Source organism: Aristolochia californica, unplaced genomic scaffold, assembly GCF_029961685.1.
Source record: "Aristolochia californica isolate CCGP_79_NKW_82.1479 unplaced genomic scaffold, dmAriCali1.0.hap1 SCAF_12, whole genome shotgun sequence".
Lineage (NCBI taxonomy): Eukaryota > Viridiplantae > Streptophyta > Magnoliopsida > Piperales > Aristolochiaceae > Aristolochia > Aristolochia californica.
Window position 1 is genome coordinate 30,065,206 of NW_027181793.1, and position 14,929 is coordinate 30,080,134.

At 36.7% G+C, this 14,929-nt stretch overlaps 1 protein-coding gene across 3 annotated transcripts; it reads left to right on the top strand.

The window, feature by feature from the left end:
* Positions 1-387: 387 nt before the first annotated feature.
* Positions 388-14,090, top strand: LOC137945365 (vacuolar protein sorting-associated protein 35B-like). 3 transcript variants are annotated; one of them, XM_068791229.1, is made up of 22 exons: positions 388-645; positions 734-830; positions 953-1,076; positions 3,373-3,558; positions 3,809-3,896; positions 4,082-4,138; positions 4,320-4,409; positions 4,505-4,627; positions 7,540-7,614; positions 7,684-7,743; positions 8,772-8,888; positions 9,021-9,260; positions 9,337-9,402; positions 9,495-9,584; positions 11,153-11,242; positions 12,201-12,290; positions 12,462-12,530; positions 12,613-12,693; positions 12,823-12,930; positions 13,024-13,127; positions 13,383-13,496; positions 13,585-14,090. In XM_068791229.1, the coding sequence occupies exons 1-22, from the start codon at positions 553-555 to the stop codon at positions 13,796-13,798; spliced, it is 2,376 nt and encodes a 791-aa protein (XP_068647330.1). In that variant the 5' UTR covers positions 388-552; the 3' UTR covers positions 13,799-14,090. The 3 variants fall into 3 exon arrangements, with proteins under 3 accessions (XP_068647330.1, XP_068647332.1, XP_068647331.1); XM_068791231.1 differs by lacking the exons at positions 388-645; positions 734-830 and having other exon boundaries at positions 959-1,076; positions 3,393-3,558; XM_068791230.1 differs by lacking the exons at positions 388-645; positions 734-830; positions 953-1,076 and adding an exon at positions 2,848-2,865 and having other exon boundaries at positions 3,393-3,558.
* Positions 14,091-14,929: the final 839 nt, after the last annotated feature.

Sequence of the window (14,929 nt, forward strand, 5' to 3'; positions counted from 1 at the left end):
AATTATATGCTTTTGGTATAAAATGCCATTAATCAATCTGAACCTTATAAAAGAAACCACATGCCAAGGGACAAATATATTGTAATATATAAAAATAAACATATTAATTTATATCATAAGATAAATAATTATATAATTGTATATTTCTCTTTTTCTTTCTATACCGTCAACCGGGACATATGGATCCATTCGCCATGATCCATGCCTCTTACCCGTGCCACCAACTTCCACTTTCGTGGGCAACCACTGTTCTCTTTGATTAGAAAGAGAAGCATACAAGAGGCCCAAATGCCAACTATCCATTTATCTGCATAACATTATTGAAAAAAGAAACAAAAGCCGTCGAAAATCGAAATTTCGTCGTCGTCTGTGAACGTGGGAGCTTACACCGATTTCTCCACCCGCCAGTCCACGGAGGTGCGGCCCACGAGTTGCGTTCGTATTGGAGATACTTGAAGAAGAAGATCGCCGAGACGTTGGTGGAACAAGAGGAGATCGCAGAACTGAAAGCGTCGCGGACAGGAGATTGGAAATACGTCGAGGGGTACGACAATGATATCAGAGAGCATCGAGGATGAAGACAAGTGGCTCGCAGAGGGCATTGCAGGCCTTCAGCACAATGCTTTCTATATGCATCGAGCTCTGGTTGGTGCCTCTCCCTTCCTCCTGCCCAAAACCCTAAGCTTACCTGCGTCCCTTTTAATTCAGAGACTCCTCTTGCCTTTTCTTCCAGGATTCGAACAATCTCAGGGACGCTCTCAAGTATTCTGCCCAGATGCTTTCCGAGCTCCGGACTTCAAGACTCACCCCGCACAAATACTACGAGCTCTGTAATTTACTTTTACGCTGCTTCAAATTCATTCTAAATTGTACTCATTATCGGCTCATAAATTCAAATATCTCTCTAACTTTGATAATTTTATATCCATCTCGTTGTCTTTGTTTTTCGAAGACATGAGGGCGTTTGATGAGTTGAGGAAGCTGGAGATGTTCTTCAAGGAGGAGACCAAGCGTAACTGCTCTATTATTGATCTTTATGAGCTCGTGCAGCACGCTGGGAATATCTTGCCTAGATCGTAAGTCTCAGTGCAGATGATCTCATATGATTTTATTGGTGAATTAATATGCCCGTTGATAGCTAAATCATTTATAGAATCAGCTTACGTATTATTTTCTTGATGCTTAAATAGCGTAAAGCAGTTGAATTTACTACTTTCTTGAAATCACTATAAAGGGCTGAGGTTTCCTCACTCATCCAGCGCTTAATAGAGTAGATAATGAAGTGAAAATTTTGATTCCCAAATCATGTTGTTTTTTTTTCCCATGCTTATGATAGACTTTAGTAAGAGCTGACCATCGTTTATCCTAGCAGTGTAATAGGGGCCTTCCAAATTTGACTCGAGTTCAGGCACTATAAGGCTGCATTCATATTTCTTTGGATATCCTGGTTCATCTTCTGAAAGTAAGACTGCTATGGTGCTCAATAGAGAGGAAGTTGCATGGAGAAGAACATCCAATTTTGAGATGGATGTGCAATAGAACGTACTGTTAGAAACAAGCATATAGAAAAATATAGGGGTAGCACCAACTAAAGAGAAAGTAAGAGAGCTTCCTGCGATGGGTTTGACATGTGATACTTGGACCTAATCCAGAGGAAAGGGTTTTTTTCCAGTTCTATTTATGCCTCTTTTTTTTTTTTTCGAAGAAAAAGGACTTACAATACATGGAGAGGAAGGTTTAAAATGGCACGACCAAAACCAGGGAAGGACATACTTTAAGAAGGCCAACATAATAATGGAATTAACAAATAATGGATAAAACTGGATGAAATGGATTTTTCTAGCTAGTTGAGACAATGCATTGGAAAATAAGAAGAAGACAACTTGCCAATTGGGGTTAAAACGATGCTAAATCTAAGCAGTTGTGTTTGCAAGTTGCTTATACATTGCCATCTCCGAGTTATTTCATCTCTGTATAATAGGTACCGTGTTTCTTCTTGCTACTAGATCCTGTAGAGTCTAGGTCACAAACTAATGTAGCTTTGAATTGGTTGTCAAGTGTCAACTAGAAGCAATCTCTGAGACTTCATGCTTGGGTAGTTGGTTTGCAAATTTGGTACGGCAAACTGGATTATGTTTAGAGTAACTATGAAAGGGTATACTCTTCTCCACTCTTTGAAAAATTCTTCAATCTATAACATTGCTCTTGCCTTGCACTAGGAGAGTGTGAGATTGAGCCATCTGACCATTGCTGAAAACTAAGCTTTATTTGGGTAAGAGAACCAATGATCAACTTGGCCTGTTTAACTTTGAATGCCAGCTTCCACTTGGCCTATTTGAACTGGCAATGAAATTTGAAGCTTGTTAATGATTAACTATTATAGAACTTGCTAGATTTTGCATTTTTATGTTTTTGGCTGCACATCTAGTGTAAATTTATTCAAATGTTTTCATTACCTACTATAGTCATGTGATATATGAGCTACTAGTGGTCTTCTTTGATGTTCCAATAAAAAGGAAAGTAATGGTGGTCTGGCAAAAAATTACATTTGTTTACTGATTTACAAGCTGCAGTCACCATACCCTCAAGGAAGCCATCTCTAAATATAAATCTGAATGCCTTATTTACTAAGATAATAGAAAAGACGTGCCTTATCTACTTTTTATTTCTACCTCTGATCTTTAATTGTTATTTGGTGCTAACATATGTGATAGACATTCATCATTTGTCCTCAGTATTTATGAATATCATCATGTGTGTGCTTGTTATTTCTTTGGCATGTATTTTGAGGAGGCAATGGAGAATGGACTAGAGTACAGACAATGGGTGGCTGCATTACTTGTGGAGATTTGAACATGTTACAAAGTAGTCCTTTTAGCCATTGTCTTTAAAATACTGTTTTCTCCATGATATGTTCAATATTTCTTAACAAATGCAGCTGAAGTAGAGGCCAAACATTAAAGAAAAAGAGATGAAGACATGAAGCACAAAACTTTAGAAAGATGGTTCCGCTAATTTAGATGGGTTTTAGTCCATGTTCGTTTTCCCTATTTTAAATCACAGGTTTATTTTTTATTTTTAAAAGATAAGGTGTTTACCTCCCTAATAACTTGGATCTTTGTTTTGGCAATCGACAACTATTAAATTAATAAAAAAATTATCTGCTGTTCCTTTGTTTGGTGAGCATTATTTGTCTGTTTTAATTTGCATTGAATTTCAATTAAAGCATTGAAATATGTAAGTTAAAAGACTCATTTCCAATTGCATCGTCTATGTGATGATTTTTTTTTATATTTTCTTATATCATGATTTCTGCTTCTAATTGCAGTTCCATGTTCTTAGTCCGTGAAAACAATTTTGTTGGTTTATCAGGTATCTTCTCTGCACTGTAGGATCTGTTTATATCAAATCAAAGGAGGCTCCTGCCAAGGATGTTCTGAAAGATCTTGTCGAAATGTGCCGTGGCATTCAACATCCTGTACGTGGTCTCTTTCTAAGAAGTTACCTTTCTCAAATTAGTCGGGACAAGTTACCTGATATTGGTTCTGAGTATGAAGGGTGAGGAGGTTACTTTGTCATGCTATTGTCCATTCCTTATTTAGCATGGAACCTTTTGTTTAGAGATTATGTTGTGCCTTTTCTGACAAGAAATTATCCCATCTCTCTCTGTCTCACATATCCACAAACATTTACTTACATATTTTGTCTTTTTTTCTTTTCTTTTTTCTGATAACATATTTAGTCTTACTTTGAAGGATTTGACTTTGTTAATGATTATTTTCTTGGTTGAAATTCCTACTCTTTCCAGTGATGCTGATACTGTTGTGGATGCTGTGGAGTTTGTGCTCCAAAATTTTACTGAAATGAACAAATTGTGGGTCCGAATGCAGCATCAGGTAGGTCCACTTAACAGAATCATTTTCTCTCCATTCATATGACTCTCCATGGTTCCTCACATTTTGATGCCGCCAACACTCCACCAACACATCTCCTCACTAGAATTACAACGGTGATCGACTGTTGGATACTTAAAATAATGTTATCATGATCTTTTTTTGAATTCTTGTTCTCTCATTGGCAGGGGCCTGCTCGAGAAAAAGAGAAACGGGAGAAGGAAAGGAATGAACTTCGTGATCTTGTAAGTGTCTGCAAGTTGGTGTGATGCATCCCTTGTAAATGTGATTGCTCCTTTTAGCCTGCTAAGTATTGATGTTTTTTTTATCAATGTCAATAAAAATTTCATACATATAAAGTTCTATGACAGAAAAGAATGACTGACACATTGAAGTTATTCTACTTTGGCTAACTTTACATGGTAGGTTGGAAAAAATTTGCATGTCCTCAGTCAGATAGAGGGCGTGGACCTTGAGATGTACAAAGAAACTGTGCTTCCCCGAGTCTTGGAGCAGGTTGGAGTAATTTCTCTCCCTTTTCTAGACCTAGAAAAATAAACACATCGATAGAAATTTACTCACTGAATTGGCATTGATTCTGTTTATTATAGGTTGTTAACTGTAAAGATGAGCTTGCTCAGTTTTACCTAATGGACTGCATAATACAAGTTTTTCCAGATGAGTACCACTTACAAACACTAGAAACATTATTGGGTGCCTGCCCTCAGCTTCAGGTAAGTAATATTGTTAATTTTTTTCCTCTTTTATCTTATATGATAAATTATGTTATTGAGTAAGCTTTGATATTTATATTATAAATATATTCAAAAGGAAGGGAGAGAAGAAAAACATAACAACAAATGGATGAAGATTAAAACATCTTTCAGCTTCTTTTGCTGGAGATTGGGCTATCACAATACCTTCATTATTGGCATGCCTTCACCTATTCCTAAAAGTTGATGAGAGTTATTTGATGAAAATTTTTGCTAGGCTCTATGGCAATAAATCAAATCAGGTGCTCATACATTAACATTTGCTGCATCATTTTGTATGATCACAAGACTTAATGAGCTTTTTAAATGCATGATATCCAAGAGAATTGTTATCTCTGTAAAAAACGCACAGCAAAAGCCTCCTAGATGAGGTTGTGAATTTATAGACATGTTGTTCTAGTTCGTTCTACCAAGGGTGGGTGTTTTGGAAATCTGTAAGGTATCAGGGTTTCCCAAAATCTGATGTCACTGATACTACTTGATACGTAACATCCAAGATACCCCCTGTAATGTTCTCTACGATTTTGCTACTAGACATTGCCCATATTTATAGGGATGTTATGGGAAGAGAGGCATTATAGCGGGGGGGGAGGTTGTGGAATGTCTAACTCCTGAAAGTTCTGAGACGTGTCAATTGTTACATTATACATCTTGCAAGACTCACCATGCTTTCTAGAGAGACCATATCAAGTCCTTACAGCTGACTGTCTTGGGCTACTTGGATCTGGAACCTTACTCCTGTTAACTATTATATTCCAGTTTTTGTGGATTCACCAGAGGCATGCAAAATTGTTTCTAGTGAGGAATGGTGTTTTGAAAACGTGGTCAATGGGCACTGAACTGATGGTCATTGTTTTCAATTGTAGCTTTGACTTCTTTGTAGCCAAAGACCTAGACAATGTGTAGTCATCAGAAACTAAGAAGACATAATCTCCGGTCTCTGAAGGATCATTTTTCCCTTGGATGAAGGGATAGAGTTACTTGGTCTTTTTCCTAGCATGTAATAAATGGCAAATCTAACTTAACAGACAACACCATATTGCTGAGTTTCAACTTAAGAGGGACCTTATCTTAGGTGCTAGAGAAAAAATTATTGGAAACTGCAGCATTAGAGATTGAGTCAGCATGGAGATGACTCTCAAGTATTTACTGTGATCCACAATCTGTTAGTTGTGTTTTTCTCTCGTCTATTCCTTGGAATTTGCTATGTGCTAATACCCTTCACAACCTTCCCAAAGCACCTGCAACCAAGTGCAGTGAAAAATCTTAGACCATCCAATGAAAGTGAAATGAAAAAAAAAAAAAAGTGTTAACCTTGATCTTGAACCTGCACTCCAAAGCATGAAATTGCTTGAGATCTCTCAACCTTAAACTGTTTTTTTCTATTTTTCTTTTCCTTGTGAAAATTGTGGTGTTTGTTGGGCTAGTTGAGTTTTTTTTTATTTTTTTATATTTTATGAAAGTGCGTATATTGATAAACAAAGGGGGGGATACAAACCTAGCTTTGGGGGCCTGACTCCACAACAAAGTGTTGGAGAGACACACCCACCTTAGCCTGAGAGTCTGCTAAGTGATTAGCAGAGCGTGGAATGCGGTTCCAAATACAATTTAAACCAGAAAGTAAATTACAAATTTCATTGAACATGTCCCAATGATGCCACGGGGGGTGACCATGGTTAGCACACCAATTGATGACTACTTTTGAATCGCCTTCAATAAAAAGGGGGCCAAAGAGATGGCTAGTAAAGACCTTGAGCCCGTGCAGAAGGCCAAAGAATTCTGTAGTAGTAGAATCTAAGTTGCCAAGGGGACATAGCTGAGGTTGAAACATTGATTTTGTCTTAGATACCTCATTTTCTTCTTTTCTTTTTCAAACTATGGCACATCCCATTGAATTTTCATAAAGTATATTCTTGGGATCAGATATTAAACACACAAAATTTTTGGTGGGAAACTTTGTGGTGAGGACACCTCTCGTGTACTGCCTATTACACGAGTTTACACCAGGAGACATCGGTCCAGGGTGAAACCTTGTGGTTGGGTAGTGCGTCATTTAGGACTGATTAAATGTTATTTTATTATTTATATTTTGTATTGTCCTTAGGAGTAATTATTTTAATTGTTCAGGGGTATTTTTGTCATTGGGGGTATTTTTGTCATTTTGAATTATGAATTAGGGTTTGATTCCTATTTAAGCATGTAATGTTGGAAATGAATACAGTGAATTTTGAGAAATTTTCCCTCCCGATTGCTCGCGGTTCCTCCTCCTCCCTCTCTTCTTCTTCCTTTCTTCTTCTTCTCTCTTCACCATTACTGCAACAGCTTTTTCGTCTTCTTCTCTCTTCACCATTACTGCAACAGATTTTTTCGTCTTCTTCTCTTTCCATTCTTATCCCTTCACTATTATTGCAACAGCACCATCATCCTGCATCAATTGGCCTTAGCTGAGTTTATGTTTTGTGTCCAAAAAGAGTAAAGCTGACATTATCAGGAAAAAGTATATGCAAGTCAATTGAACCTTTTGCACAGTGACCTCAATGGCAGGTTATTAAAGTGAGGAGCTTGCATTAAAACCTTGAGGTCTGTGGGGCATCTTTTGTGTATGTCTCCACTATCCAGGAAAGAGAAAAATAGTTGTGCAGCAAAATTTTCTGATATCACCCACCAGATGATTAAAAAGAGATGAGAATAGCCTGTTAGAGATGTGGCTTACTTGTGATTTACTGCATTATCTTTTAGTAGTGTCTTCCAGGCAGTGGAAGTTATTATATTATATAATTTTTTTTATTTGGTAGTTAATTGTTTTGTTTCTATGAGGTTTTGCTACAAGGAATGCAATATATGAGAATAAACTAAGGCTATCCATTCCTCAGCCAACTGTTGACGTCAAAACAGTTTTATCTCAACTAATGGAGAGACTATCAAATTACGCTGCTTCCAGTGCTGAGGTGAGTTGTTGTTCTGCATGTTCTTGTCCTGAAGCTGTGGTCTTCTTCTTCTTATAGTTTTTGCTGCAGGTTTTGCCAGAATTCTTGCAAGTAGAGGCTTTTTCCAAATTAAGCAATGCTATAGGCAAGGTATATTTCTTATTTCTGATAAAGGTGTTAACTTTAATGTATTGGCATAGATAATTAAATCTGTTGCTCTTGAAATATATCTTTTTTGGCAAGCAATAAAATGATTGTGAATGGGTATTTTATATCTTTTTCTTGTTTTGTTGTTTTCGAGTTTTTTTTTCTGGTAGTGGTCTATTATCATGTTGTATTACAGTGAAGATCTAAAAACTATCTACTGCAGCCTCATAACTAAAGCCACAAAAACAAGGCACTGAAACCTTTCAATAGTGGTTGGTTCGATGGAAATACAAAGAGACTGAATTATTAGATGCTACGGAAGTTCATAATAGAAATTGTGACAATTGCAAAATGTATTACATAAGGAAACATATACTAAATGAGATGAAAACCTTGATTAGTTAAAAACTGTCAACTGTCATAAATATATAACAATGACTATTACACACTACCACCCTTCCCTTTGGTGAAATTTGAAGTCAAGACCTCACACTAGAAACGGTTTCATGCAGCCATTGACAAAGAGCTGATCCACTGGATAGGCCTATACTGAAGTAGTATTTAAATTTATGTAAGTGTACATATGTGCTTTTTTAGAGACATGAGCTGGAATTGATATGGTAAGAACGAAATATGAGCCCATTGTATACCGGAAATTACTAAATATACCCAACTATGGATCTCTCTAATACGCTATTTTACTGTTACTATATAATCCTTTTCTTTTGAAGTTACTATATAGCCCATGAGATGCGAATGTAGTTTGATGAAAAAAGTTGTAATAACTATTGAGCTGTTATATATTAGGTGAGATATTTGCATTTTTGTACTACATGAAGATTCATAGCGAAGTGTCACCCCCTCAGCTTACAGCACCATTAATATAGCAGAATAATACCCAGTCAATAGTTGTCATGACTTTAATAAGGCACAGGAGGCATTTCATACAAAATTGGAGTGAATAGTCATTATGATTGGTGATTCAGATGAAACTACAAATGACATCTGATCATTTTCGTTTCATCTGCCAGGTCATAGAAGCACAGGTTGATATGCCGGTTGTTGGAGCTATTACTTTATATGTATCTCTCCTCACATTTACTCTACGTGTTCACGCTGACCGACTTGATTATGTGGACCAAGTGCTGGTATGCATATATCCTTTATATCAAGTGCCCTAACTATTGCAGCTCAAGTGTTTGGTTTTGATTTCTTTGCGCTCTGTGTTGGTTCTTCCCTTTTGAGTTCCAGTCAGCTAAGCTCTTGTTAATTTTCTACAGGGAGCATGTGTTAAGAAACTCACTGGCAAACCGAAGCTCGGAGATAAAAAAGCGACCAAGCAAATAATGGCACTTTTAAGTGCTCCACTGGAAAAATATAATGATATTGTGACTGCATTAAACCTCTCAAACTACCCAAGTGTGATGGACTATCTTGATGATGGAACCAATAAAGTCATGGCAGTGGTCATAATTCAAAGTATTATGAAAAACACAACATGCATTTCAACAGCAGATAAAGTATGCTTTTCACTTCTATTGAGATTATTATCCTTTCATCTGCTTCCAAAAGCGTCTAATTGATTGCCTTTTCAAGGTTGAAGCATTATTTGAATTGATAAAGGGACTTATAAGGGACTTGGATGGGACTCCCATTGATGAGGTATGATTTTTTTTTAAGCTTCTGAACTATATTTTGTTTTGTTATTTTTTTAAGGATACCACTGGACTTATTTCTTGTTCGTTATTTGCTAGCTTGATGAGGAGGACTTCAAAGAGGAGCAGAACTCAGTTGCTCGCCTTATTCATATGTTGTATAATGAAGATCCTGAGGAAATGCTTAAGGTAGCTGATAAAAGTTTTATGTTTATGAGGTGTATCTGAATAGGTGTTTTTTCTTTTTGGCTTTTTTACTCTATAACCACTAAGGGCAGATGAACCTAAAAATTTTTCCCTCTGCTTATCCAAAATAGTGCTTTTGTTTATATGTCCATCTATTATTAGGTTAGACATAGCAGGGAAATGAACATTTTGGAGCTGTTTCATAAAAGAAAGGCAGAAAATGCTCAACATCAAATCTTTAGTAAATCAGAAGCAAAGCACAAAAAGTGCACTTCTTGAGTGTCAAACTTGCTTTATACAATAACTGAAAATACCTGCTCTTCATAGGTAACTATGGCCTGTAAACAGTTATGTAACAGAATAAGTAAGAGTTATTCTATATCTGCTTCCATTTACACTTCTTTCCATCTTGTTTCTTTTTAATGAGGTAAACTTTTAGGCTGTGATTGCTTTATTTTAGGTGGGTTTGCATTTTCGAGCTAATGGAAGAATCTAATGGCTAGGGTATACTAGTATTTTGTCATATTATGGGGGTATATGGGTAGTAATTAGAAACTCAGGGTATGTAGATACTTATGCAATAATCCTGGAGTATGTTGGTAATAAACCCTTTACTTTAAGGTGGCCTGAAATTTATAAGACTGCCATTTTCTAGGTTTTAATTTGGAGGTCTTGCCCTCTATAATTAAATGGATCTTCAAATTTATAATTTTTGTCTTGCTGTCTGGAGAAAATTTAATTCAAGTTCAGAGCGATGTTGCAAGACCAAGCCCCTTTTTTGGTAAAAGTATGTAAAGAAACTTTGTAAGCCTTTCGAAATATAAAGAATTAGAATAAAATTTATTCAAATATTAAACTAACAGATTAATATAAAAAAGGACATAAACATAAATCTTAGTTAAAAAAGATTAAACGTAGCTGTCTCTTCTTAAAAGCCTCCTCTCAAACAGTCAGGTAGAGATTCTCACTAACTCACCAACAAAAAGTCGAAGTAAATAACGAAATGGTAAAATAGATAGGTTGGACAGTCAAAGTTAAAACTGCTCCAAATCCTGTCAGAAATAGGCATGATTCTATGTTTTTTTCTTCCAATCAGACCTCAAACAATGGTCTAAGATGGCTGGAATAGTGATTGTCAATTTCTTGCTAGTGAGGAAGGGAATGAGTCATTTTGGTGCTTAGTGCAGGGTTTTGATTCTAGCACCTTACATAGGTCAAAATATAAAATGTCCATCATTTCTTATACAATCATATATAGGATGCCTTTTATTTATTTCTTTTCTTTTTGGATATGTAGTACTAAATGGTAGTTCATCTGAATCACAGTTACTATGATCCTAGTCTGCAATTTATGCCATTTTATTGTGGATTTGACATGGTTGCTGCATTATCTTCATTATTTAGACCATATAAAGCGGAAGAGTTTATGATTTATTTCATGAGATTGGCTTTCAGTATGAATTTTCAGTTCATGAAGTAGTTGCATTTTTGTTGAGCTTGCTCTTGTGAATAATGTCACACCAATATATTGTGTCATTTCCATCTTTTTTATATTTGAAATTTTGTTTCAGATTATTTGTACTGTGAGAAAGCATATTCTACAAGGGGGTCCCCAGCGTCTTCCATTCACTGTACCTCCTCTGATATTTTCTGCTCTTAAGGTTATCTGCTCTGTTTAGACATTTCAATTTTGCCTTTTTGGTTTGGCTGTAATTTTTTGGAATGGTTTTGCCATTTCTTTTTCTATATCACGTGCATGGAATTTTGGATTGAATCTAAAGGGTTTCCTTAAGCATAACTTTTTACTTAAACCTACTGAAACATTAATTTTTTCTCTTTAATTACCATTCTCTTTACCCCAAAATTATATATTTAGCCAATCCTCTGTGGCACACTTCATGTTCTCAAAAATACAAATGACACAGCTTCTCTCTCTCTCTCTCTCTCTCTCTCTCTCTCTGAAAATCTACTGTGATACTCTTTGATCACCTTTTTTTTTTTTTTTGTTGAATCACTGATCACATTGGTATTACTGTTTCTACTGGTAAGCATTATTGCATTATGACCCTTTTTTGTTGTATTCCTTTTAGGAGTTTTAAATTTGATGAATTGACCTAAATGCAATGCCAAACGTTCTGCTGCAGCAGAAAAGCAAACTTACCAAGATCTTTGAGAGCACTATGTGCTACGGACGCTTGGCGTGCCCGGATATAAATACATTATCATGCCAAATATGCTTTGCCATTGCCATGATAATGCTACACTGACCAATTCCTTGCAGAGTATTTGATGTCTATCATAATTTTTGACATTACGAGTGTTTAGATATTGGCACTCTTTTTTTTTTTCTTCCTGTTCCTGAGAACTGCAAGAATAATCATTCCACTAAGAAAGAAAAGTTAATTATTGATTGCAAGAAAAGAAAGCATGACAGAGAAGATAATTGTTTATTGAGAGAAACAGAAGCTTTTCCTGTATCTGATGTTGTTGTTGTTGGGTTTTTTTATACGAAATGTTGATATAGACATAGTTTTTAATTATATATGGACTTTGTTTAACTCTCTGGTTTCTGAATAATCGGATATATTGGAGACTGGATCTTGTTTTCCTTGAACACAGTTGGTTCGACGATTGCAAGGACAGGATGGAGATGTGGTTGGAGAAGACATGCCTGTTACACCGAAGAAAATTTTCCAGCTTTTGCATCAGGTAACTTTTTCTTGGATTAATTTTTAAATGCTTAAATTAGTAGTCAGCATTTTTTACTTGCTGCTCTTTTTCTCTAATACCCTTGGTCCTAATTCCAGTGTAATTTTGTCTTATTTGATATCCATTACTGTTTCCATTTTATTTGATGATTTCATTTACTCGTTATTTCAGACAATTGAGGTTCTCTCTGCTGTCCCATCATCAGAGCTGGCATTGAGGCTGTACCTACAATGTGCGGAGGTAAACTTAATGTCCAATAACTTTCAATGCCTCAAGTCTGACATGTTTATTAATTAATCGAAGCCCTGGATTTTGTGTTCAGGCTGCTAATGACTGTGATCTTGAGCCAGTTGCATATGAATTTTTTACTCAAGCCTTTATTCTGTATGAGGAAGAAATTGCGGTAGTTGACATCCAAATGCTCCTTTTTCACTCGGCCTTAATTTTTGTTTTCTGAAGTATTCAGTTCATTTTTTTAATATCAAATTTCAAGCCTCTTGGTCAATGAATACTCAATATGAGATGTTGTCAGGACTCGAAGGCGCAAGTGACTGCAATACACTTAATAATAGGGACTCTTCAGAGGATGAGTATATTTGGTGTTGAGAACAGGGATACACTTACTCACAAGGCGACTGGGGTATGAGATGATTAATCCTTTAACATCTTACCCATCCTATTTTATTCTTGCCCAATCCTGGACTCTGACGGCCTTTCTTTCTGAAAAATGTAGTACTCTGCAAAGCTTTTAAAGAAGCCAGATCAGTGCAAAGCAGTGTGTGTATGCGCACATCTCTTTTGGGTTGATGATCAGGATGGTGTCAAAGATGGAGAAAGGTGCACTCTTTTGACCTCTACTTATACCATGACCTGTCCCAGCATCTCTCAGATTGAGAATACAAGTTGAACTTGACCCAAGCATAATTATCTGAAAACATTGATTATCAGTGGTAATTGGATTGTTCTCAAGGGCAAGCTGCGATATACCACAAGTAAATTGCGGGGTTTAACCATTTAGCTGCTGATCTGAATTACACGGTCTCTCTTTCCATACGAAGTTGCTTGCTTATGTTAGCCATATTTCATTTTTAGGGTATTGCTTTGCTTGAAGCGTGCTTTGAGGATTGCAAATGCAGCTCAACAAATGGCCAATGTCACCAGGGGTAGCAGCGGGCCTGTTACACTGTTCGTTGAAATTCTAAACAAGTAAAAACATCCAAGACTAATATAAGGAATCTATTTCTAGTATTTGCTTTGGTAAATAGTTATAAACATTTGCCTGTAATGATTTCAGGTACTTGTACTTCTTTGAGAAGGGGAATCCTCAGATCACGGGTTCTGTCATCCAGGGCTTGATAGAACTGATCACGACTGAGATGCAAAGTGATAACACCGTATCAGATCCATCAGCTAGTGCATTCTTTGCGAGTACGCTGCGATACATCCAATTCCAAAAACAAAAAGGTGGTGCGATGGGTGAGAAGTACGAGCTCATTAAGGAGGTGTGACCGTGGTGTTATTGGATGGAGTTCTTCTGATGACATCATTCACCAGTGTTTTGTGGATGTGATGAACACTGGTGTCTACATGTTGGCACATCGATTTTGATGGGTTTCATTGTGTTACATCCTGCAAGCTTTTGAGTGAGCATTGGTGGTGTACCTCGGGTAATGTTGGTGTTTTATTAAGGTGGAAGCCTGCAAGTATCCTAGTATGGAATCGAGTCTTCATGTCACGAGCACACTGTATCCCCTTGTATCTTACTAAATTTATCTGTACAGGATTTATCTGTCTTAACAACCCCGCTCCTTGCGCACTTCTTAGAATTTGTCGTGGTCCTTGTCCACTCTAGATTAAAACTTTGCATGGAAATGAAGAAAATATCATTCCTAAAATTTTGATTCCAGGCCACTCATGCACCTGCAAATTCTTTTCCTCAAGTTACCGAGTTAAGATAAAAAAGGGGGTAAGGATATTCTCTCTATTTGTTCTATTTTTACAAAAATTGGGCCAGTTCCGAATTGTCAGAAGTGGTTTCAGTTCACCTTTCTTGGTTAGGAACAATTATTCTTTTAGGTTGTATTGGTTAGCTTTTAGATCCAGGTCGTGCTATTTCTATTGGTTGGTTTTTGTATTTAAAGGACTAGTTTAGGCTGTATTAACCAGTTTAAAAAATTTGAATATGAGGCAGACACCACACTAAGACTTAAGTCTGATATAAAAACAGAAAAAAAAATAGTTAATAAAAGAAACTAATCTTAAGTTAGGGTAGAAGACTTGATTTATTAGTATTAAAACAGTCTTCAAGTCAAAAGTTTAAATGGAAAGATCAAGCTTAAAGTATCGGTATGTTTTGAGTAGGGGTGGCTTCGAACCGAGCCGGTTCCCGAGCCGCTCGAGTTCGGCTCGGTTCCGGCTCGGTTCGATTAGTTTTATATCGAGCTCGAGCCGAGCTCGAGCTCAGAAATAGGTTCGTTTATATTAACGAGCCGAACCCGAGCAGAGCCAGGTTCGGCTCGTCGGCTCGCGAACCGGCTCGTTTTAACGAGCGGCGATTCGGGAATCGGGGGAGTTCTAAAAATTTTTTCGGGACAGAGAGTCCCTTCCCTTCCGTCCTACCCGTCTGGAACCATACTTCT